General features: G+C 40.8%; 1 protein-coding gene across 1 annotated transcript; it reads left to right on the top strand.

Annotated features, from left to right (window-relative positions):
• Positions 1 to 442: 442 nt before the first annotated feature.
• Positions 443 to 24,652, top strand: c1qtnf4 (C1q and TNF related 4). Its single transcript, XM_086026656.1, has 3 exons — positions 443 to 673; positions 18,176 to 18,539; positions 20,190 to 24,652. The coding sequence occupies exons 2-3, from the start codon at positions 18,180 to 18,182 to the stop codon at positions 20,985 to 20,987; spliced, it is 1,158 nt and encodes a 385-aa protein (XP_085882782.1). The 5' UTR covers positions 443 to 673; positions 18,176 to 18,179; the 3' UTR covers positions 20,988 to 24,652.

The following is a 24,652-nucleotide window of genomic DNA, read 5'->3' as shown; positions in this document are numbered from 1 at the left end:
ACAGCAGTTTGCTGCAAAGTCTCGAACATGATCAGAGGCAATAGAGCACAGCAGTCTGCCAAATGCCTGTAAAAAAAAAAAAAAAAAATGAAAAATGGAAAAAGAAATAAAACGTGAAGGAGAGGAGAGGTTCAGTGCACCTTATTGTGTGAGAAACAGATTGTAAAATTGAAATGCAGGGAATCGGGGTGGGAGGAATTTTAATTAAAAGCATTAAAAGAGAGGTGAGATGAAGATTACTCAAAATGGGGGGGTTGGTGGAGGCTGGTTTTGCAACGGCAAAGCTCACACACAGACTGGGAGTAATGTGAGTGTATCCAAACTGCATCTCTGCAGTATACGCATTGCACCTCTGAAACCAATCAGATTACAAGCCACCATAGCATATGATGAACGTGTGGGGGAGGGGGATGGGGTGGGGGGGGGGGGGGGGGGCGGCAGTGGAGGTGTGTGAACAGAAGATACAAGAAGAGAGACAGAGCAGATGGAACAATGAGTGATGTGCAAAGGAGGGCAGAGCAGATTGAATGAAGAAGAGGAGGGTGAGCAGCAGGAGAGAGAGAGGAAAGCAAAGAGGAGCTTGATCCAAACGCTGGGGAGTGGGAACTTTCAACGCTACTCTCCGCTTCACGCGCAAAATCAAGACAGATTACCCCGAAACCCGTACTCCAAGGTGAGAAGACTTCATCGTCATCACCATCGCTGCCATCATCATCCTCATCATCATGTGATGTTTTTTTTGTTGTTTTTTTTGGCGTGTGTGTGTGTGGTTTTGCCAAAACGGTATGTGATGCTGGCATCCAGGTATGCTTGTGAGTTTGTGTATGCAAGCGGTGAACTTAGCCACAGCCCAAGTTGTGAGTGTGCAGGCATGTAATGTAAACAGCGACGTACCGCCGGGGGCTTGGAGAGTCGCTCTTGCATCCTGAGACGCTGTCGACATTAAAAGCAGCTCACAACAGAATGTGGCTTATCTGATATTAAGTAATAAAAATGAATACTTTAATATCGATGGTTTGCAGGTGTTTTTCCTGACAACAACAGATAGTACATACGGAAACTGTATAGTGAAACATGTTGGGGTAAAGTCTGATATTGTCCGTTTGCATTCAGCACTTGTGCCATGATCCACAGCTATGCATTATTTATCTGCTGTGAAATAGCGATATCTCAACTGGGGAAGGAATGCATACGTGCCGATGTCACACATTATGTGATACCACCACTGAGGGGCGATGAGAAGAGCCAAAGGAGAGCCATAACACTATTCTCGTGGAAGAATATGCAACTATGCACGGAAGTCGTAGGATTCACATGCAGTACCTCGTTATCTGTGGTGCTGGTGATGGCGGGAGTCCCCCAGGCAACAGGAAGCGCTGTGATGTGAATAAGGCTTAGGTGATGAGCTCTTATCTTACATGGGCTTGCACAAAAAGGGGACTCCTTTTGTCTGCTGCTGCACTATCCTATCCCATCAGTGTAAGACGTGGCGACAACACGAAGCGGTGTGGTTATCAAATCGTGTTTCTGCCTGCATTCCTCTCTTACACTACGCTGTACACTGTACGTGCAAGGCTGCTCACAAAAACACAAACCAGTAAGATTGCATGGGTGTGTACGTGTGTTTTCACCGATATGTGGGAAAGGCTGTTTTGTATCAGTCTTGACACTCACTGACCTTCTGTGGATTAGGTGCAAAATCCTAATACAAAAAAAAAAGATTCCTATTATACAGCAATAAATACAATTAAATGGGATTTACCTTCATGTTTTATTGTTTTGTGTCCAAATACGTGTATGGCTGTTTGCCACCAGATAGGGTTAGCAGTTCGAATTACTGTAATTACAGACATTACAGTAGAAACAATAGGCAACTATATAGGAACATTCTCCAAATACCACAAGACAGGCGTAAGCCGAAACAAATAGTTACAGCTTCTCCGTGCCCATGTTACGCAATACATTAAGTGCACACCAACTGAGAGAGGTTTTTAACCATTGACTGTGAAACATGTAATTACCTTCAACTCTAAAGTTCACCCATGATCAGACAACAGAACTGAAGGTACAGTGTAAGTAAATGAATTTTTACATTTTAGGTCTATATAGCTCCACTATGCTTTTGTCATTTGCTGTTGATGAGATACTGTACGTGATTGTCCAAAAAGTTAGGTGGATGTGGCGGTCTACCAATCAAGGCCCTGTGTCTCATGAAATGTCTTGTTAGACCTTAACACTACTACTTGCCATTGCAATTGGTAGCCCAGGGAGTGGTGTCAGAAATGCACGGCAATGCACGGCAGAAATGTTCTTTTTTTTTTTTTTTTTTTCTCAATGAAATTCAAACAATTCTGTCAATTCTTGATAATTGCTTGCTGCCTTATAGCTTTTGTCCTTCTGCCACCCATGTGTGACTCCCTGTAGTTGAAACAGAGCCGCTGTATTTTTCTTTGTTGTCAGGTAGGCACACAAGATAGATGACAGGCTGGAGTAGAGCTCTGAGAAATATATCTCCTCTGTTGTCCGAGCTTCAGATGACACACCTGGCGTGCGGGTTGAAATCCTACTTCATGTCTTTCACTCTTCCCTTCGCTGACATTCATTCTGTCCCAAGGCTAGGTCTGTGTCTGCAGCCAAGCAGGCAGCTGGCGGCTCGCTGACAAGATGAGAAGCAGGGAGGGGAGAGAGGAAGAGTTTCTAATGAGGGGGATTGCAGCAGCGGGGTTGTGTCAGCGCACCTCCAGATAAGAGCCCCCCGACTCCTTGATATGTCCCAAGTGCCCAGGTCACTCCACTGCTTGTACAAGTGAAGTTTATTAGATATCCTCGTCTTCTTGATGCGCTAAAAAAAAAAGGAGAAAATGGAGAAAGGAGAAGAAGGTTAACCATGGTCAAAGCGTGAATAAATCAGCCAAGGGTGGCTTTCAAGCAAATGGAAATGAGGTACACCAGAATTATTTTTTTTTACAAGGATGTCATTTTCACAGCAGCTTGCTTTGCTGTGAGGCTACTTCCAAATATATCAATAAGGTATCACAAAGGCATCATTTTTTTTTCCTTTTAGACTGTACAGCTGTTATTTTATAGGATGGTTAAAATAGGTAAAAGCACCAGACTGCATTACACTTTGATGCCCAGGCACATTTGAAGTACTCATTGTTTTTTTCCAGCCTTCCTCAGAGGGCCTGTCTATACTTTGATATCGACCCCTCTCACCAGGTTAAGGGCAGCATCAAAACATTGCACCCCCGACGGCAACCGCCACCCCTCTCTCTCTCAAAGAAGTACACATAAATATTGCTCAGTAGGAACAGTTTTATGTACTGCAGATGATACAGATGATAAAATTACATCCTTTTTCTCTCTAGTTTTATTTAAATGCAAAGTAACAGTATAGTATAAGATGAAATTAGTAGTAAGCCATAATAGTTACTGTTGATATAAATGCAATGTGATGTAAGATTCTGTTCCTGCTGTTGTTGTGAATAGTCCTAGTGCCGGGCCATTTTGTTGTTTGGTGTGATTATGGGTATACAGGCAGTGAGTGATTTTCAGGTTTGTCATGCATAGAATGACCTTGGAGGTACTGCAGTGTAAAAAGCTTGAAGGTCAGTACAGACTGCAGTTTTGACAGGAGGACAGATGTTGCTTAGAAACTAGAAAACCCTGAGAGCGGAATCTTTATTCTGGTGTGATGAATAAACCCTGAAGTGCAGCAAATACAGTATACTGTATATTAGGGATGTAACGATCGAAAATCAAGTTGATTAAATTCATCTAGAAAATGATGTCTTCAAACGTTTTGAAGATTATGAATGTGTACATCAAATTATGCTTTTGCACCAAACATCATTACGTATTGCGTTTGTGGATGGCTGAAGAACCACACTAGTGCACAGAGACAAGCATGGATACCAATTTTTTAAAAATCGAATCGAATCAAAAATCGGGAACTGAAAAAAAAAAAAAATATATATATATATATATATATATATATATATATATATATGATCATATGTCATTGGACGATCTTGAAAGCCACTGACTGTTAGCATAAAATTGAATTTGACAATGACATACAGCATCGCCTCACAGTGCAAAGTTGCAGGTTTGCATCCCGGCTCCGGCCTTCCTATGGAGTTTGCATGTTCTCCCCATGCCTGTGGGTTTTCTCCGGTACTCCGGTTTCCTCCCACATTCCAAAAATTTACCCAACCCTTTAGTTGAGGAACAATTACTTGGTGCTTTGATCCAATGACAATCAAAGCTGGCCACCGGCCTGTTAATTGAAACCCTTTCCGATTGCAGTGTGCCAAATTCAGTGCCAGTAGCACATTAATAGATTGTGACAGTTGAGGAGAAAAATTAAAAGTATTATCTTCAAAAAGAGACCCAAACTATGCTGATATGATACTTCAAATGGTTCAAGTACAGCTTCAAATCTACGTTGGGTGGACCTTTTTAAGCGTTCAGGTAAAAATGCCTTTACTTTTTAAAGTTATTACCAAAAAAAAAAAAACATGACAAAGTACTTTAAGACTCATTCACAATGCACCTCAAATGTTCCCACATTTACACACAGAATATTGCATATTTCACAGTGTTACATACACTAACAGCCACAGCATTGTGGCCATTTACACAGTCGATTGAGATTCAATTATGAACTTTTTATTTGTATTTTTATTTAACCTTGAGTCATCCAGGTAAGCCGATTGAGAACAGATTCTCTTTTGCTATGCTGACCAGGCTGTGGACAGCAAAATGGACTGTACTGTACTGATTGTGTAGCTATGGAGGTACACAAATGTTTATGTCATGTTTTGGTTGTCTGATTTTTATACAAGAGAAGACAGATTAGTCAGCATACACGACACTATTTACTTAAGGAGGAAGTCGACAGGCCCACTATTGAAAAAAGGCATTCTGATTAATATTGCCTTTGTGGAATATGAGTTAAGCAGCAAAATGTAGACATCTCTGGGGTCGGCCATTTTGTCACTTCTGTCGACTGAAAATGACATCACAATTGCTCAGGGTTAAGGTCACTACCAATCACGGCTCACGTGTTTGCTGAAGCTGACCCATGATTGGTAGTTATCAGTAGTAGTCAACAGAAGTGACAAAATGGCCGCCCCCCTGAAATGGCTACATTTTGCTGCTTAACTCATATTCCACAAACGCAATATTAATCAGAATGCCTTAACTAGTAGGCCTGCATGGAACATCCATCCATCCATTATCTGTACCGCTTCTCCTCACAAGGGTCACGGGGCGTGCTGGAGCCTATCCCAGCTGTCTTTGGGCAGTAGGCGGGGGACACCCTGAACTGGTTGCCAGCCAATCGCAGGGCACACAGAGACAAACATCCGCACTCACAATCACACCTAGGGGCAATTTAGAGTATCCAATCAACTTACCATGCATGTTTTTGGAATGTGGGAGGAAACCGGAGTGCCCGGAGAAAACCCACGCAGGCACGGGGAGAACATGCAAACTCCACACAGGGAGGCCGGAGCCGGGATCGAACCCACGGCCTCTGAACTGTGAGGCGGACGTGCTAACCAGTCGACCACCGTGCCGCCTGCATGGAACATATGCTCGCAAAAAAATGTTTGGGGTGACTTCCATTTTAAGTGACTACACTCCTTACATTTGTGAATATGCTGTCTTTTCATGGGACAACATTGACGAAATTACAGTTTGCTACAATGTTAAGTTGTCAGTGAACAACTTGTTTAACAGTGTAAATTTAAAGGGCCCTCAAAATAACTCAACACACAACCACTCATGTCTAAACCACTGGCAACTAAAGTGAGTACAGTACATCCTTAAGTGAAAATATTCAAATTGGCCACAATTACACCTTTCCTTTGGAGTGTCATGTGACTCATTTGTGTCAAAATATCACAGCAGTTGTGTTAAATTTGATGTTATTGTTCTCATGCTTTCTCATACTGGTCACTGGAAGTTCAAGATGGCACTTGAACTCAAATAAGTCACTGAAGAATTGACAAAAAGCATTGTTGCTCAACATAAAGATGACCAAGGCTATAAGAACACTGTAAACACCCTGAAACTGAGCTATAGCGTAGTGGCCAAGACTATAGGCTACTGTTTTTTACAGGACAGGTTCTACTCAGGCCTCGCCATGGTTGACTACAAAATTTGATTGCATGTGCTGAGTGTCATATCCAGTGGTTGTCTTTGGAAAATGCAGTAGGCAGGTTAAAACAGTGAGGTGAGGGGTCAGCCTGTTAGTGCTCAGACCATACACAGCTCACCGTATGAAATTGCTCTAATTGGCTGTCATCTCAGAAGGAAGACTCTTCTAAAGATGTTGTACTGTACAAGAAGGCCCACAAACAAGACAAGACAAGCAGACTAATGTTACAGGTACTGGAATTCAGCGCCAAGTAACAAATATATGTTTACCTGAAAAACAGGTTAAAGTGTAAAAGACAGCGGAGCCAGCTACACTGTAAACTGTCGCTCGTCAGGTCTGGTCAGGTTGTCTCGACAACTGGAGGTCACTGATGGTGTTACACGTGGTTCAAAACCTAGGAAAAAAGTAGCGGCTTATGGTCCAGAAAATACGGTACATTTGGAAAAATGCGCCTTACTAATTGGTTTAAGTTCATTTAACTCAATTAAATTGGAATATTAACTTAATTACTCAAAAAAGAAATATCTGAGTTGCTTGTAGGCAAGTCAGATTTTATACTTAAGTTGTTTGAGTTATTTGAACCTAAAAGAATAATTGCAATCAGTTTCCTCAAATGGATTGAGTAACTCCAAGATGTCACTGCTACAATGTAATAATTTGATTGAATAAATACAACTGAGTAGATGTAACTTACAAGGTAACATTTGAGTGAAAGATACATAATTTCATTCAGAAAAGTTGTGTTGACTCATTTCAAATCCATTGGGGTAAATATGCAACATATTTTTTGTTCAACTTCATTGAACTTATTTCACTTGTGTTACTTAAATAATAAATATCTGAGTTATTTGTAGGCAAATCAATTATGTCTTGAATTCTAAATTTAAACTTGAATGAATCTTTGCAATTCCTTTCCTAAAACCATTTGAGTTGAGATACCTCATCAGGTTTTACAGTGTACTTTACATTCTTGCAAAGTGTCATCTCTTCAGTGTTGTCCTGTTAAACAAATTTGTGTGTGTGATTATACATACTGTATAGCCCGCCTTCGTGTACACCTACACATGCCAAAACTGAAATTCATAGTTTTATTGGAAGCTCCGACAGCCCCTTCCACTTTATTTCTTCTGCCTCCTCCTGTCTTCTTTTCATCTGTGCTTCTACCATCTATTGATCAGTCTCCAGAGCTCTATTTTTAGACACATGGTGCACCTCAGGGAACTTCTGAAAGATGGAAGACGGATGCCACTGATAGTGTGAGGTGGATTTTTATTTGATAGGGAGGTGATAAGGCTTCAAATGTATTTTAGGATGTTTTCTTCACTTTGTCGCAAAGCAGTGAAGAAACCCATACACACTAGCATTGCTATGTGTTGCTGTGTTCTTTTGTGTTCATATTTTACTTTGTTTAAAAAAACAGAGGCAGGCTCAGGTGACAGACAGAGTTCCCTCACTACTTTGCGCTTTTGGTTATCGCAACCTCACTCTTATGCGGGGTTTATCTTGCTATTGCTGCCTCCCGCATTGCACGAGGACGATAAAACATCCACTTTAGATTTTCCTTTTTGCGACGAGCAAAGGAATGCCCTTAGTTCTCGCACAGTAGCAGGTATGGGCCAGTCAATCACAGCAGAAACTATTGATGTATCTGGACAGACTCCATGCCTCTTTCTGTAGCAGGTTGCATTCGTCAGGTCTTTCAATCCATTTTATGTAACCTTGAAAATACTTCTTTCGGGTGTTGAAGGTGTGTTTTAAAATCTGGGAGTACCCTATGATATCACCCACATACACAAGAAGTGACCCTGCAATTTGGCCACTAACACATTGTTGCATTAAATGTTGAAAAGTGGCGGGGGCACTGCAGAGGCCAAAAGGCATCTGTTGGAACTCAAACAAGCCCACTGATGTTATAAAAGCGGTCTTCTCTTGGTCCGTGGGGTCCATCTCCATTTCCAATATCCACGCACAAGGTCCAAGATGGTAAACCTCTGTGCTTTGGTGAGGGAAGTCAATGTCTCCTCAATTCCAGGAAGGGGAAATGTATCTTTGTGTGTTACAGTTTAACTCCCTATAATCTACACAGAACCTCCAAATCCCATCCTTTTTCCTTACCAACACAATAGGTGCTGCCTAAGGTCTAGAACTTTCACAAATCATGCCTTTGTCAACACACTGAATGGATTCAAATTGTGAATACGCACAGGAACTCTTCCATTCTTGACCACAAACAATGTTTTTGCAATACTAACAGTACTTTGCTCCTGGAGTACCTCTACCAGTGCGAGACTATGGTGGCAGTATGGTGATGAATATGGTGGTCAAATAAACTTTGATGCATTAACATGACTTGAGAGGCAGTGTCTCTAGACGGCTTTGTACGAACAATTCTATGAACAATTCTAGTGTGGGGCATTCACCAATGACATTTTCAATGGCCCACTGGGAACTTTGAGTAGCTGTTGAAACCACCGCCTGGTCCACAGAGGCAGGGTGACTTGGTTTAATCCTGGCCTCGAGCTGGAGGCATTGCTTCAAAATCTTGCAAATGTGGCCAGATTGTTGACACTGTCTCTAAATGGGCCTACCATTTTTCTCGCCTTGGCCTAAATTCTCCGGAGGAAGTTGATTGATCTGGGAGGGTCCTGCAAAACAGGGTTTGATATCTTTAACTATATCCAGTTTCCAACCATTGAGTTGGCCATCCATCTTTTAGATGAGTTCCCTCCTAAACTCTTGCTTCTAGTCAGTCTGTGAACGAGATCTAGAATAGCTTGGGTTAGAGTTCACTGCTGAGCATGTGATATCTGGCCATTTTGTGCTTTGTTGTTAACCTTCCAACAACAAAACCTCTTGCTGTACTTGTGCAGAAGTTACATGCCTGTTACGTACAGTTACTTGGGGCTTTTGCCAAAATAATCTGGATGGTTCAGCACAACACCATGGAACACCTATACATATCTTAATCCATCCATCCATCCATTATCTGTACCGCTTCTCCTCACAAGGGTCGCGGGGCGTGCTGGAGCCTATCCCAGCTGTCTTTGGGCAGTAGGCGGGGGACACCCTGAACTGGTTGCCAGCCAATCGCAGGGCACACAGAGACAAACATCCGCACTCACAATCACACCTAGGGGCAATTTAGAGTATCCAATCAACTTACCATGCATGTTTTTGGAATGAGGGAGGAAACCGGAGTGCCCGGAGAAAACCCACGCAGGCACAGGGAGAACATGCAAACTCCACACAGGGAGGCCGGAGCCGGGATCGAACCCACGACCTCTGAACTGTGAGGCGGACGTGCTAACCAGTCGGCCACCGTGCCGCCGAGATTTAGCTAATGGAATACAATTATGTATAAAACTCGAAAAAAGGATTTCACAGTAAGAGCATCCCCCAAAGTTTGACGTCAATGCCATGGAAATTGTAACCATTGATATTCACACAGGTAAAGTGACTTCCATATATTTCTGTGAAGTACATAAAAAGTAAATGTCTACACTATTTTGTTCATGTATAAAATATAAATAACAAACCAAAAAATAAACATTATATCAAGCCTAAAAGTGCATCGGTCATAAACAAATAGTTTAATTGGTCATCTGAGATGCGGGAAACTCCTCCTTCATTCATCAACTTCTAATTTTACATGACTGTCAAATACTGTAATTTGTTCCAAGGGATTCCTATATGATGTTCATGGCATTATGGTGTTTGTTCATTTTGACAATTGAACAGACTATTGTGCACAATTGAATAGACTATTGTGCATATGATGACTTACACAATGAAATCATGCTGTTTTGGAGAGCACAACCATTAGGCTGAGAATCCACTAATAAATTTAGATGATCAATATCTACTTATTGGGAAAATGTGCTAAATGTGGGCTCATTGTGCAAACTGTAGGCTACTTGTACATAGCCATTTGCCAAAATGCTCTGAGGCACTTGAGACATGTTCTAAGACAATTTGATGAAATGCCATTCTGCTGTGAACGATTGCGAGGTGGTTTGGCGATTTGTCCATGTTATTTTGAGAATGTCTTTCTTGTTTCAAGAAATGAGCCAAACCAATAGAGAAAAAATGGAAGTGGAACAAGTGTTTAGAAGGGCGCAAACCATGTGTGTATGCGGGTGGGAGGATTTGTAATGGCTTAATCAGAGCTGGGCACTTGACCCTTTTTTGCCGGTCCGGCCGCCACCCTCCACCCTTGACCTGGGTACCCTTCCGGCCGCGACCCTCCGGCCATATTCATAAACATTGTCGGCCGCCGCCCCGTTACGCCCCCATAAAAAGCATCCGTGATTGACGTCGCCGCGGGAGAGATGATAACGGCAGAGGTTTTTTAAAGATCATTAGCTGGCTAATTTACAATTCGAACCCGCTGTGGACACGCTTCAAATGCACCACTAGTACTTTAATCCTTACCCAACTGCGTGTGCTTACTTGCATTGCGAGCCCCGGGGTTGGATTTGTCATATTGTATGTATAATTATTTGGGTCCAACAGGGGGCCAGAAGTCACAGTCAACAAAGTTACTTATTTTCCACACTTCTCCTCCTTCACCCTTCCCGGCCTTCAAAATAAAAGCATACCAGCAAACCACTATACACAGAAGGTTTGCTACGGCGTATTTCCGGAAGTAGGGAAGACGAGACAGAAGAAGTGCATGAACTCCACCTTGATGAGTGCCGGCGTCATCCTTGAGTGCTGCGCGCAACTTGACTATACTCGTGGACACAAGTTGTTTTGAAACAGTTGCGTTCCAAGTCTATCGTGCCTGCCACAACCATAAAGGGACCGGGATGACTAGACGATGCATTTAATTTTATTGCGAAAATGATCTGGAAGGTGGCGACTAAGGGGAAACGCGGGTGAGTAGCTTCTTTTTACACATACGCCGCTGCCAAACTAGTTTGCTTTGCAGCAGAAACGAGCTGCGTGGTGCATTCTCTCCTTCGTGTGGGAAACTGTATGTCATCGCAACGAGACATAATGGACCAATCAGACCAACATAAATTCCTGATGTGTACGTGGCATGTGTTGCAGACCTGTCGCCAACAGCACAATGCGTCGGTCAAATGAATCAATGCGGCAGTTGTCGCTCTCGCCGTTGCAGGAAGAGAAAGAAGCCTAAAAAGAAGCCTTTCACCAAATAGGCTGAGATGAAATTTGGCCACCTCGCGAGCACGTCACACGCATGAGGGCCGATTAGTGGGCCGGACTAAAATCCACTTCTGGCCATGCTTAGTCCAACCCTTTTTAAAAATTTGTCAGCCCCCATCCCCCGCCCCCAAAATGGGCATCCCAGCTCTGCCTAAACATTACAATTCACTGTATTAAGCAATTAAACAGCCAAACAATACCTACAATACACATTCACGCGTTTCATCACTAGAATAGTTAGCTTACTAGCCGAAATAACTAACTAGTGTTCATCAACGTGACATCACTCACGAGTACATATCTAGGCTATTATGTACAGCAGTTACTTGACACAAACCTAAATGATTAAACTCACCTTTTAACATTTACACACAACAACAAATGTGGTGAAACACGGGAAATCTGCAACTACTGAGTTTGCTGGCACGAACAAACTACTAGCTAGCTGTGTCGAAATAGGAAAAAGAAAAGAAACCATGTCCCTCGCTATCAACACTTAGCGCTCGAGGAGCGTTCAATGCCTGCTCACGGTGTGGGATATCTGCGTACTACATCGAAACTCAATGAATTTATCAAATGCCAACAATCAATAAAATAAAACAATATGACATTTCTAACATGAAGTGTTTCTTAATAAAGCATGTTTTACTCCGAATAACCTGTCACCACAATCACTTTGGATCGAAAAGTAAAGCAATATCATCCCAGGGGCCGTAGAAAACCTTCTCGCGGGCCGAATGTGGCCCGCAGGCCTTGACTTTGACATTTGTGCTATATAACAATGTTTTTCTGTTTCTCAACCAAATGTATAAACAACAAAAGGGTACGGCAATGGGGACTTGTTCTGCACCCAATTATGCCAATTTATATTTGGGTTTTTGGGAAGAAAAATGTGTTTATTCCAATTCAAATATGTTTTTGGATAAAATGATATAGTGGGGGCGCTATATAGATGATGTATTTTGCTCCTTTGGTCTGGGTCGGAAGAAGAATTGATTCAATTTCATTGCTATTTAAATAATACAAATACAAATCTTAATCTTATTCTAGAGTTTTCTGTGTCACAAGTTACCTTTATAGATTTAAAAATCTACAAAGATCACAATCCATACTACAATCTATAGGAAACCTACCGATTGCAATTCCATGTTGAGGACGGACAGTTACCACCCCCCATGGTTGTTAAAAATCATCCCTTATAGTCAGATCCAACGACTTTGTGATTTGTGATGATGACACCTATTTTGACAATCGTGCTCAAGATATGGGACAAAGATTTAAAAGTAGACGATACAAAGAAGAAATAATTTCTACAGCTTATCAGAGAGATAAGAGTCAATACCGAAGTGATTTACTAATTCCAAAACAAAAAATGAAGAAAGATCTAATCAAGTGTGTTCTGTAACACCCTACACGTCTGAGGCTAATCGAATTAAACATGTAATCAAATGAAATTGGAGTATCCTTACAAGTGATAGGAAGGCACCTACCCTCAGTAACAAACTGGTCAGAGGTAACCTTCCCCCTCTACAAAAAAAGACGTGGCTTAGTACAAGGACGGGCAATTTTAGATGTGGTAACTGTACACACTGTAACACCATAAAGACTACTAGCTTATTTATGAATCGGAATCCAAAATATAATATTAATTTATTTATCAACTGTAACACCAGCTATGTAGTCTTGTGGCCGCTTCTACATAGGTAGAATTAAACGCAAATTCAAATCCTGACTTGCGGAGCACAAACAGGCCATAAGGACCGGTAACCCTCTATACCCTATGGCACTGCACTATAAACACTCAAACCATTGCAGTACCATTTTGAAAGCCTATGGTATTGAACATATTCCCGAGTCCATAAGGGGAGGGGACAGATTAAAAAGACTTCTACAGAGGGAATCTTATTGGATTTATACATTAAGAGCCACAGAGTTTCCTGGTCTCAATGGCGAACTGGCTTTTATCCCTTTTCTTTAAGGTCTTTTTTGTAAAAAGGATATTGTTAATAAATGTATATACTAATTGTCAATTGTGATTTATTTTTAGTAGCTACTTTTGGAATGTTGCCGATTGGATGCTCTGCACCAGCTGACTGCATGGGTCCAGCCCACATAGATCATGTGACCTACTAGTATAAAAGCAGTACCATGCTACTCCACTCAAGCTTGCCCTGAACAAGGCCTACCAAGGCTGAAACGCGTAGGCATTATCTCCAACTGGCCACGTTAAAATAAAGACTTTTTAATCCAAAATACTTTGAGTGCCTCAATTTTCATTTTTTGAAGGCTAGCTACGTCACATTTTGAAAGTGAAGTTATCTAACTGTGTGACACATGAATCAAACACTCACACAGTAGGCTACTTCATGGCGCTGTACAATCAGTTTGTTCACACGGACTCAACAACACCCAACAATCGTCTTTAATTTAGAATTAGGATTTTTGTTGAAACTAGACTGAAAGAACATTAATTAGACCATAATTGACATAAAACGGATTGTTGGCTCATGTATTTGGTTACTACCATAACCTCTAACCAGGCCAGATTAAAATCAAAAATACAAAAATCAAAATGTTGCCAGGTGTACAGTATGAGAAGTGTGGAAAACAATGGAGAGAGCAAAGTGTAGTTTGTCATAGTCTTAATAAAGTAGCCATTACAAAAGTGAATATATACAAATATAAATACAAATTTGCATGAAAAAAACAAATACAGTACAGTACTGTACAGTGCGTCAAAATGTGGACTGACTTGTTAGTCTGCACTTTCTACCCTTGGGGTAAATAGGCATTATGTTGTGAAAGAATGTGGTTTGATTTTGATGGGTTCAAATACTGACAACTGTTCAGGAACAAGATATTCTTATGGCTCAACACCTTACAAACTCTCATTATGTCTTCATATGTGGACACAATTATTGGCACACTAAATTAAAAGGGGTGGGGACTGTAATGGTCACTGAAATAAGATTAAACTACAGCAATTTGCCAAAAATCAATGTTAACAAGCCAAAAAGAGTGAGAGAATGACCCTTGGACAAATTAAATTAAAAAAGAAGAAGCTTTTTGGCAAGACTTGTTTTTGTTCAGAGGAGCTTTCTTTCATCTAACTTTTGAATTGCAATACAATACACATACATGAATAGTGTGTTACGCAAAGAAAGCAGAAAATAAATAGGCACATGCTCTTGAGTGCTGTAATAAAATCTAAAAAGATTTCATCTTGAAACATACATCCATGAAGGAAGAAAATTACCAAATGACTAACTGAATTTTGACAAGGGAACAGTGCAGGCAAGTTGCTATTCTGACTTTCAAGACGCATATCTTAGGCTGCGTTTTGCATGGGCAAATTCCCTCCCCCTGCTTTGCTCCCATGGGTGCTCATTATGGAAGATGTTTGTCTGATCTGCTCTTTTCAATGTTGTCACCTGTCTGATGAGTACCATGAGTCAACGTGTTAGAGTAGCTGCCATTACATAGACAAGCAATTAGTGTGAGCTACCATTGTAGTGCAATTGCAAGGGTTATTGCTGATTCAAAATTGACAGTAGTATCAGCAATATCTTCACCATATGAGGAAAAATCACTTGATAAATGATATGGCTACTGTGATTATAATGTAATTTACACATATATATATATATTAGACCTAGGACTGGGCCGATAATTCGATATCGATATGTATCGCGATTGACACGTGATCGATACCAATAGAAAAGGCCTTCGATAAAACGTTCGAGAGAAAAAAAGAAAAACAAACCCGATCGCAGCATGGTGCGCGATGTAGGCAGCGCGTTTCCGCCTCCAAACATGAAGAAGAAGCGTTTAAACCAACGAGGAATAAACTGTTAATTCAACGGAGCATGCTCGCGGGCCCGGCGGCCGTGCGCTACGCTCGCGGGGCCGGCGGCCGTCCACTATGCTCACGTCCAGCGAGCGAGCTTTGCTCAAATAAATGACCACTCGACTCAGTACAACTCTTACAATTAAATTATACTATGCATGATAACCCTATTAAAAACCCGAGGATGGAGCCATGGTGTACAAGTAGAGGGGTTCTTGTCTTTGACATGCTAGCAGTAGTTAGCCTTATCCGACACCGGCATCGCACTCAAGGTAAAATCAAGCAAGTAAAATATGAATGGACTACGGTAATAATGAGTCCGCTAAAAAGATAAAGTAGTCCTAAGACGGTTGGTCAACGATGATGTATGCACTGCAAGAGAGTATTCGTTCACTTACATTGGATGAACATTGAATGAAGGCTTATATGTGTCAACAACTGCTTTGGGGTAGACCTAATGCAAATAAGCATTTACAATGCACTGATGGAGGACAAACTGCACATTACACTAAATAACGATGTACAAAAAACAGTTAACTGTTATTCAAAGAAAATGTTTTAAAAAAATCAACAATTATCAATATTGACTGATATGAAATACTTTAGTTTTTCAAACATTTCTCAGCCCTTCTAAGCACATTATCTTTAAAATGGAGTTTATTTAATCTTTATATTGACCAGTTTATTTCACTCTTTCATGGTTACATTGACCTCTTATTAAAGGTTAAGTATTATGTTAAAATAAAATAACCTAAATGTATTTTTCTTCGGGTCATTATTTTCAATACTTGAAAAAAAAAGAAAACAAATTCAATATATATCGATATCGGCCAATATGAAACACTCATATCGTGATATAATTTTCAGTCATATCGCCCAGCCCTAATTAGACCACCTGTCATAAATACACATTCCAGCATCCCAGGGTGCTTTTTTTGTAATGCTGCTCTGTTTATATTTAGCACTCAACATGTTTTTATTTTGAACAAGAATAATACTAAAGATGCATTATGATCTTACTACATACAGTATACATCACTGTTGTGTTTTAATTACAGAAAGATTGCTCACCCTATACTGTACTATGCTAAATTATATCATAAAATGTTTTTAAACAAAAAATAAAGCGGTACTCATCCCCTTTCCAGACTAATATTTGAAAACAGTGCTCAAAGGAGGCGTTGCCTGAAGGACCATTGGGCTTGCGAGCGGGGAGACGGTTGGGCAATGGTCTGGCTAAACTACGGCCTAAAAAAAATTCAATACAACGACAAGCTATGCTAAGTAAACTAACCAAATGCAATGCTAATAAATCACTAACCTGAAAATCGATATAAAGATGTTCGTAAACGTTACTACTCCAATTCCAACTCGCTACGGAGGCGTATACGAGACTGAGCCACTTCTATACCCCACGGTGGCAGAACGACTACGCCAAGATTCCGGAAGTGACGTCAGGATTCGCTGCAGGTCAAATCAGAGGACAGAAAGCCAAATTCACATATAATGTAGTGGTTGACCTGAAGATGGCTCCACACAGACAGTTTTGCCCCCAAATTCAAGATTTCAACAAACATGCACTAAAATGTCAAAATAATGGCCAGGACATGTAAACAGCATTAGTAGACACTCGTTTATACAATTCATCAGCAAAAAAAAAGTTGATTTGGGAGTGAGCACCCCTTTAAAAACTGCAACCAGAACTAACAATATTAATATTAATCTCCATGTGGTGCTTTGAATTGCTCCCCTAGGATTTTTTAACCAGGTTTTGGTTGCTTGGCAACAGATATATTGCAGTCTGTAGTTCACAGAATTCACACATTATTGAATTGTAAACAGCAGCAAATAAGCGATCTCGAGGGTCCCATGCCACTGTTTTTTTAAAATCATCTTTGATGTCCTTTTGCAAGATAATTTGCATTGGAAGTGCCCACAATGCCATTTTTCAAGCTATTTTAGTTGGTCTTAAATGCCTGCCATGTAAGACAGTTGAATTTCTAATTTATATTCAATTCAATATGTGAATAAGTTTTGATCTCATTGGGTCGCCACTCTCCTCAATTTGGAATGGAAAACAGCTTTCCCCTGATTGGTAGTTGCCGATAGTGTATGTCGGCTTCTTGTGGCCAGCATGTCTCTTCATTGCGTTGGCACCATTGAAATTCAGCAGGCCGTCGGCGGAATTGTGGTGCACTCTGAGCGGCCACGGCAGCCGGGCAGCACAATGGCCCAGTGTCCTGAAGGCAAAACTCGTTCTGCTTTTTTGTTTTAATTTGTCTGCCTTCAGGGTGATGCTTGCCGACCTCAGTGAAATGTGTGTGTAAATGTGGCTGTGTCACTTAAAATCCGGAAGTGTATTTTTAGCGTGTGTGAAAGCTTACCTCGACAAAGCCATCCTCCACGAAATGTGCCAATCACAGCACAATTCTGGTTCCGAAAGGCTTAGGAGTTTCTCCAAAAATAAATTGAAGCACTCCTCCGTGGTTGACATCAGCTTTGCACAAGTCGCTGGGTGTCTTGTCACCAGCCATTTTCTCTTAGTTGAGCGGTCATGTGACAACAACAAAGTGGCCAGGTACTTGAATAATGACAGTTGAACCTTCGTCACACTAGTGCCAAATTCAAATCGGCTCGTTTTGCTGTCTTTTGCCTTTTAAAGGTTATTGCATGCAAACCATGTCTGATTTTGACGTATGTTATTGTTATGCAGAAAATAGTGGGGTAAAAAATGGATTTTGATGGCAAGACACCTGCCACTGTCATAGAAGCCAACATTGGGTTAGGCAGCATGAAGGGCCAATCAATCAAGATGTAAAATTCAAATATTTGGTTAATAAATATGACAAATTACAAAACAAATAAAAAAGACTTGGTTGTCTTGTTTGTTTTGCTTTGCTGGCTCAGTCATTCTTAAGAGAACCACTATTTTATTGTCAGCTAAATGAAAGGTTGATTATCATGATCATTATGATACATTTCCATCCCTCCAGAGATATGATGCCGCTCCCAGCGAGCATGCTGATTGGCCTGCTGTGCCTGAGCCACACAGGCGCCGTGATGGGTTTCGCTCAACTGTCGGACAATGCAGAACTACGGTCAGCTTTCTCAGTGGCACGGACCAACAGCATGGAAGGTGGACCCAAGATGACGGTGACCTTTGACGCAGTCTACATCAACATTGGTGGGGATTTTGACCCCAAGACGGGCTTGTTTCGCTGCCGCATCCCCGGAGCCTACTACTTCTCATTTACAGTGGGAAAGTTCCCTCACAAAGACTTGTCTGTGATGCTGATGAAGAATAGAAATGAGGTGCAAGCCATTGTGTATGAAGAGAATTCGGGAGAGGAGAGGAAGGTAGGTCAGAGCTCGGTTACTGCAGCATTACAAAGTAGTGAAACAAAGCACACTGCTGCGTTGGAGACGAATGGCAACTAATGCCAAGTGGAAGGCGAGGGAAAAAAAATCCTTATGAATAAATACATAAGGAAAATTCTTAAATGGCTAATGTTTGCTCATCAGTCGGATATTTTTAGTTTACTATCTGGTTGTTCCATATCATTGCTAAAACAGATGATATGAAAGTAAAGGAAATATCTTACAGAGTATATAGGGATAACGTCTTGTCACTTGTATATTTCTATTACAGTATCTGTTGAACTGTAGAGATATTGAAATCATAACTAAAGGAGTATTCTAATTAAGTTGAATGTTTTTGCTTACCTTTAGCCTAATTAGTTGAGGAACTTAAACCATACTAAATTGAAAAGGGCAATTTCAATGATTACATAGCAACACTCAAAAAACAACTTTCCATCAACAATTATTGACTAATAGTGCAATATTAACAGTCACCCATATTCATGAATAAAATTGTCTTTCTGACTGCAACATGTAAAACTCACAGTGGGTAACTACTGTAACTAATGTATAAGTATATTGACTTATTTTTCAGAGATGTAATCAAATCTCTAACCTTTAACATTATCATGAACAAACTTTTAAATATACAAATCACAAACGTCTTTTTTTTTGAAGGAGCAGACCTCTTCTGCTTTTCAAATTTCTGTCATTTACTTCTGTGCATACTCTAATTGCGCTCAAACTTCTACAGTCCTTTAGTCCTCTCTACTCCAAGCAATTTTAGCTAGGGAAGCACAATGAATAACCATTATCATAACTAGGCTCTATTTCTAGATGTGTTATAAAAATATCATTCCATGATGAATAACCCCAAATAATCTGAACATTATAAACAAGCAGATTTAGATTTTAATGAAACTTGGTGTACTTGTTTATAGTAATGTATATATACAATATGTATATATACAACCAATCACAGCTGACCTGTTTTCTGAATCTGAGCCATGATTAGTCGTTGTGAGCAGTTATGATGTCATTTTCAGTCGACAGAAGACAAAATCGCCGCCCCCTGAGATAGCTAAAAACGAGTGCATTTTGCTGCTTAACTTATATTCCGCAAACGCAAAATGAATCAGAATGCCGTGTTTCAACTAGTGGGCCTGCTGGGAACATATTCTTGAAAAAAATATGTTTGGGTTGACTTCCGCTTTAAGGAGATTCCCCCATCTGCGTTACTTTCTCAAGGTTTCTCATTTTTCCCCACATGGATGCTGTTATATTTGTCAACTGTGGGCATGTGAGTCCCTTTGAGACTTTCTTGTGATTAAATAAATATATATACCGGTAAATAAATTTGACTCGACTTGACTTAAGGGTTCAAAGGTCAGCGGCCACACCCCTTTTTGCATAAAATTTCCAAATTCGGCAGGCCGTGGCTCCCAAACCCCCTGCTCCGGTTGACCTAATATTTGAGAGTTAGTGTTGTGCCATCACTATCAACAAGTACACCAATTTTCATTAAAATCTAACTCTGCTTAGTTAAACCTCCTGATTTGGCATGGAACGACCCAAAAATGTAGGAATTGTGTCTATTTGTTCATGTAAAAGTGACCTCCCATGCAAAGTGTGCTTCCAATCCTTTAGGTACAGAGCCAGAGTGTCATGCTGCAGCTGGAGTTTGGTGACACCATCTGGCTCCGCCTCCACGGCGATCCTCGCTATGCCCTCTATAGCAACACTGGACACTACACCACCTTCAATGGTTTCCTCATCTACCCAGACACCTACGACTACCAGACAAACCGCCCGCAGCAGCATCGTCCTGCCGACAGCTCCCAAAAGCTTAAACGGGACAACGTACCAAGGTGGAATAGTAACCAGGCCACAGTGGATGTTGGGTCTGATCTGAAGAACATGGTGGGCGGGAAGGAGCCCCAACAGGATGATGATGAGGAGCAGGAAGAGGAGCAAGAGGAAGATCCACGATCTGCTTTCTCAGTGGGTCGCACTCAGAGTATAATAGGAGTGAATCAGGCAGGGATGCCGCAGCACCAGCCAATCAGCTTTGACACAGCGTTCGTCAACATCGGGGAGGACTTCAATGTGACCGACGGGATTTTCATGTGCCGCGTTCCTGGTTCGTACTATTTCTCCTTCAACGTGGGCAAGCTTCCTCAGAAGACTCTTTCCGTCAAGCTGATGAAGAACCACCTGGAAGTGCAGGCAATGATCTATGACGACAGCCACGGAGAGAAAGCTCTGCAGAGTCAGAGTTTGATGCTCTCGCTGAAACCCGGCGACACAGTGTGGCTCTACTCCCATCAGAGAGATGGCTTCGGAGCGTACAGCAACCACGCCAAATACATCACCTTTACGGGCTTCCTGGTCTACCCAGATTTACCTGCCACAACCAGTCAGTCACATGCAGAAAAGAATCCCTAGCTGCAGCGCCTCGGCTATAAACTTTAATGCTGAGGGTGGAATTCATGCAAATCGGTGCGCATGAAGGATTCATCATGGATCTTCCATATTTCCTCTTCCAGTGAATTCACTTGTTATGCTACAGAGAACTTGGATTGAGAGCAGAGCTTGAGTATGAATACCGCTGGAAAATACCAGCAAAAGGCCTCCCAAATTGAGACTTAATTCCACCCCGCACCCTAGTTCAGACCTTGATTGATGTGAGAGGTTGAATATGTCATGGAAATGATCACTGCCTGTAGATCTCATGTCCAAATTTACAAAGCACAGAGGAATTTACTTCAAACTGTAAATGCCATTAAATGGTGTGGTAGATTGTTTTAAGTTCTGAAACTTCACTTTGGGCCACGTTGGTGGCGCTATTAAAAGAAATGTGAGCCGACCTCTTGAAGGTGAAGTCAAGTCAACAAGTTTCTTTACACAAGTATGTTCTATGCACCCCCACTAGTATAAACATGGTATGTTTATATCCATGTCAGGGGGCTGTCATTTTGCCTTGTACTGCCACTTGCTGTCACCTGCAATTGACGTGACAGTGCCTAAAAGCTCACATAACAACCATCACCTGTTTTCTGGGTCTGATTATGTGATGTTTACAAGCTGAGCCCTTAGGTACCGTGATGTCATTTTTAGTCGACAGCAAGTGGCAGTATGAGGAAAATGGCAGTACCTTCAGATTGGTAAAAGCAGGTGGATTTTTCTGCTTAATTCATATTCCTTAAACACAATATTTATCAGAATTACATGTTTAGACGCATAAAACATTATTGGAAATTTCTGACTTGACTCCCCCTTAAGTTTTGAAGCAGATATTAAACACAAGGAAGTAAGAAAGCACAAAATGTATATTATACTTTAAATGAATTCTATCTCGTGTTTCTGCTTTTAAATCTTCTTTGTCATTTACCAAATTATTGCAAGAAAATACATGACTGTTGTTTTTTCTTTATTGCTGTTGTTGTTTGCAAAATTGGTCATTCTCATTTTAAAGCATCACTCACACCAAAAAAGAGCCACAAGGGCAGCTGAGGACAAAAGTAACTTTCTTTTGGGACACGTACAAACTCCATGTCCCTCCCATACGTGCTGTTGACCACATGCCATCATGAGCCTGCGGGAATGGGCAACATAATTTGATTTCTAATTCTGGCAGAGAGTAATTTATTTCTTAAGATGAAGACCACTAAGGGGAAAATTAAATTTCCTCTTCAAGGCCACTTTAATATGCGTGTCGGTTTCATTTTTGCACTGTGGGGAGAAAAATGAAGCGGTTGGAAATTGTGATTAACCTTGATATTATGAAATTGCATACTGTCTACTGCCTGAGAAGCGCCATCATTTTTTTCTGATTGAACGTTTCCAATTTCTTATCACAGGTAACAGCATGGCAAATTATGATAGAGGCACATGCTTTTACTGACTATCATTCAAAAAGCAATATTGCATTCAATAATTATAAGAAAAATCATAACATGGAAGGAAATTATCACTAAATGTATGTCTAACAAAAAAAAATCAACTCTCAAGGCTCTTATAAGAAAATTGTCAAAACAGCCCCATGAAAAAATAATGTAATGCAAAGTAATATTGTCATTGTTTGTCATACCATCCACAGTCATGGTTTCATGAAATAAAATGTACATATACTGTATTCCAATATTGCCCAACACATTTATAAAACAGGACATTTAGAATTTAAAGGAATTAAGAGATTTTTGTTTCATTGTGCTTTTTAGATATGATTTTAATGAATGGGCCACCAAACGCAGTATGCAAAAAGATGTCGGCTGGAGGTGACAATTGATAACTTTGATTGGCCGGTTTTTTTTTTGGGGGGGGGGGGTTATTTGATATGGACAAATACCATAGAGGGCGGCACGGTGGTCGACTGGTTAGCACATCCGCCTCACAGTTCAGAGGTTGTGGGTTCGATCCCGGCTCCGGCCTCCCTGTGTGGAGTTTGCATGTTCTCCCCGTGCCCACGTGGGTTTTCTCTGGGTACCCCAGTTTCCTCCCACATTCCATAAACATGCATGGTAGGTTGATTGGACTCTCTAAATTGCCCCTAAGTGTGATTGTGAGTGTGGATGTTTGTCTTTGTGTGCCCTGTGATTGGCTGGCAACCAATTCAGGGTGTCCCTCGCCTACTGCCTGAAGACAGCTGGGATAGGCTCCAGCACGCCCCGCGACCCTTGTGAGCATAAGCGGTATCGATAATGGATGGATGGATGGAAATACCATAAATGTGTGCACCGTAATGCTTATACCAAAAGTTAATTAGCAGCGCCCATCCCTAGATGGGATTTTACAGTTACAGTTTACAGTTAAATTACAATTAATATGAAAATACAAAGACAGCAATATTTACACAATGCAGTAAAAAGAAACGATAAAAACCCAAACAAACATACATGCAGCCTTAAACATGACTGAGAGCGTACACAAAAGCAAAAAAAAACAACAGCAAATAAATTCTAATATGAATAATTAAAAAAACATTGCTATTTACTTGGACTTGATTCTGCTTGTATTATGAGTGTCTTGAGCAAGGTTCTGGATATGTGTGCATTTTATTTAATGAAACCCTTACTGTGGATGGTATGATAATGACTTCTCAGTTACAGAGGGGGTAACGAGCATGCCAGATGTACACGTTGGCACAGATGTGTGCGCCCATAGCCATCCCTTGGTGAGATGTTGCGTCACCCTGGCCATGAGCACCCAATTGAAACATTTCCAGCTACGCCCTTGAACACATGTTTGCACGCATTTTACATTCAGTACATAAATACATACGGTAAGGCACACAAATAACCTTCCTCAGTCTCCTCCTCACAGTGATCTCTCAGGCACAAAGGAGATTTTGGTCTGACACCTGAGATAAAAACTGATTAAGTGATGAGTGTTCAGGCTCACACTCCCACCAGACCGCCCTCCACCTCAGTGGTGTTAATGGGCATTTTTCTAAAGGTTACTTTTACTCAAAGTACGCTGTGAGCTGCAGCTCATTCCATTCGTTTGTGCGAACTGTTTTTGTCGGTACTTATTCCACTCCAGCCACATAGAAATCAAATCGCCATTCACAGCAGATCTTTGTACAACTCTCAATCACTACCCAAACATGGTACTTGTTACATATTATGGAAAATCTTAATCAATTTGTGGTGTGTGAAGTGACCTGATCATTCTCATCTGAAACTTCCAGAAGCATGTGATGCATGCATGTAACTGAAAATTCAGTGAATTGAAAAAAAAGATCACAGGCCCAGTCGATGCCTGTTACTTCTTGATGATGATGATGATTATTATAAAGTAATTTGTCTGTACAGTTCCTGCAATTTGTTGAATGTCATTGCTCTGTGTTACCTTACGATGAAAAGGAGTATAATTGCTTATGATTTATTAAGTTGACCTGGATGCAAACATACTTTAAAAGGAATTTTGCGACAAGAAAAAGCCCTCTAAGCTCCATCTAACTTGACCTCTTAAAAAAAAAAAATCACAAAATACATTTGGGACATTGTCTTATTTTTGATAAATGTAGCTAGTCTTATAATTGTTGAAAATGTTGAAAAAGTGAATTCACCAATTTTACCATTTAACAAAATAAAACGATTTAAAGGGTG

The sequence above is a fragment of the Filicampus tigris genome, chromosome 3, assembly GCF_054856515.1.
Source record: "Filicampus tigris isolate MCC_2025a chromosome 3, RoL_Ftig_1.0, whole genome shotgun sequence".
NCBI lineage: Eukaryota > Metazoa > Chordata > Actinopteri > Syngnathiformes > Syngnathidae > Filicampus > Filicampus tigris.
This window is presented reverse-complemented; position numbering and strand designations above follow the sequence as displayed.

Coding starts and splice junctions, on each gene's coding strand:
- c1qtnf4 (XM_086026656.1), top strand. CDS start 18,180: ATGATGCCGCTCCCAGCGAGCATGCTGATTGGCCTGCTGTGCCTGAGC. Junction 18,540..20,189: donor ATTCGGGAGAGGAGAGGAAG/GTAGGTCAGAGC, acceptor CCAATCCTTTAG/GTACAGAGCCAGAGTGTCAT.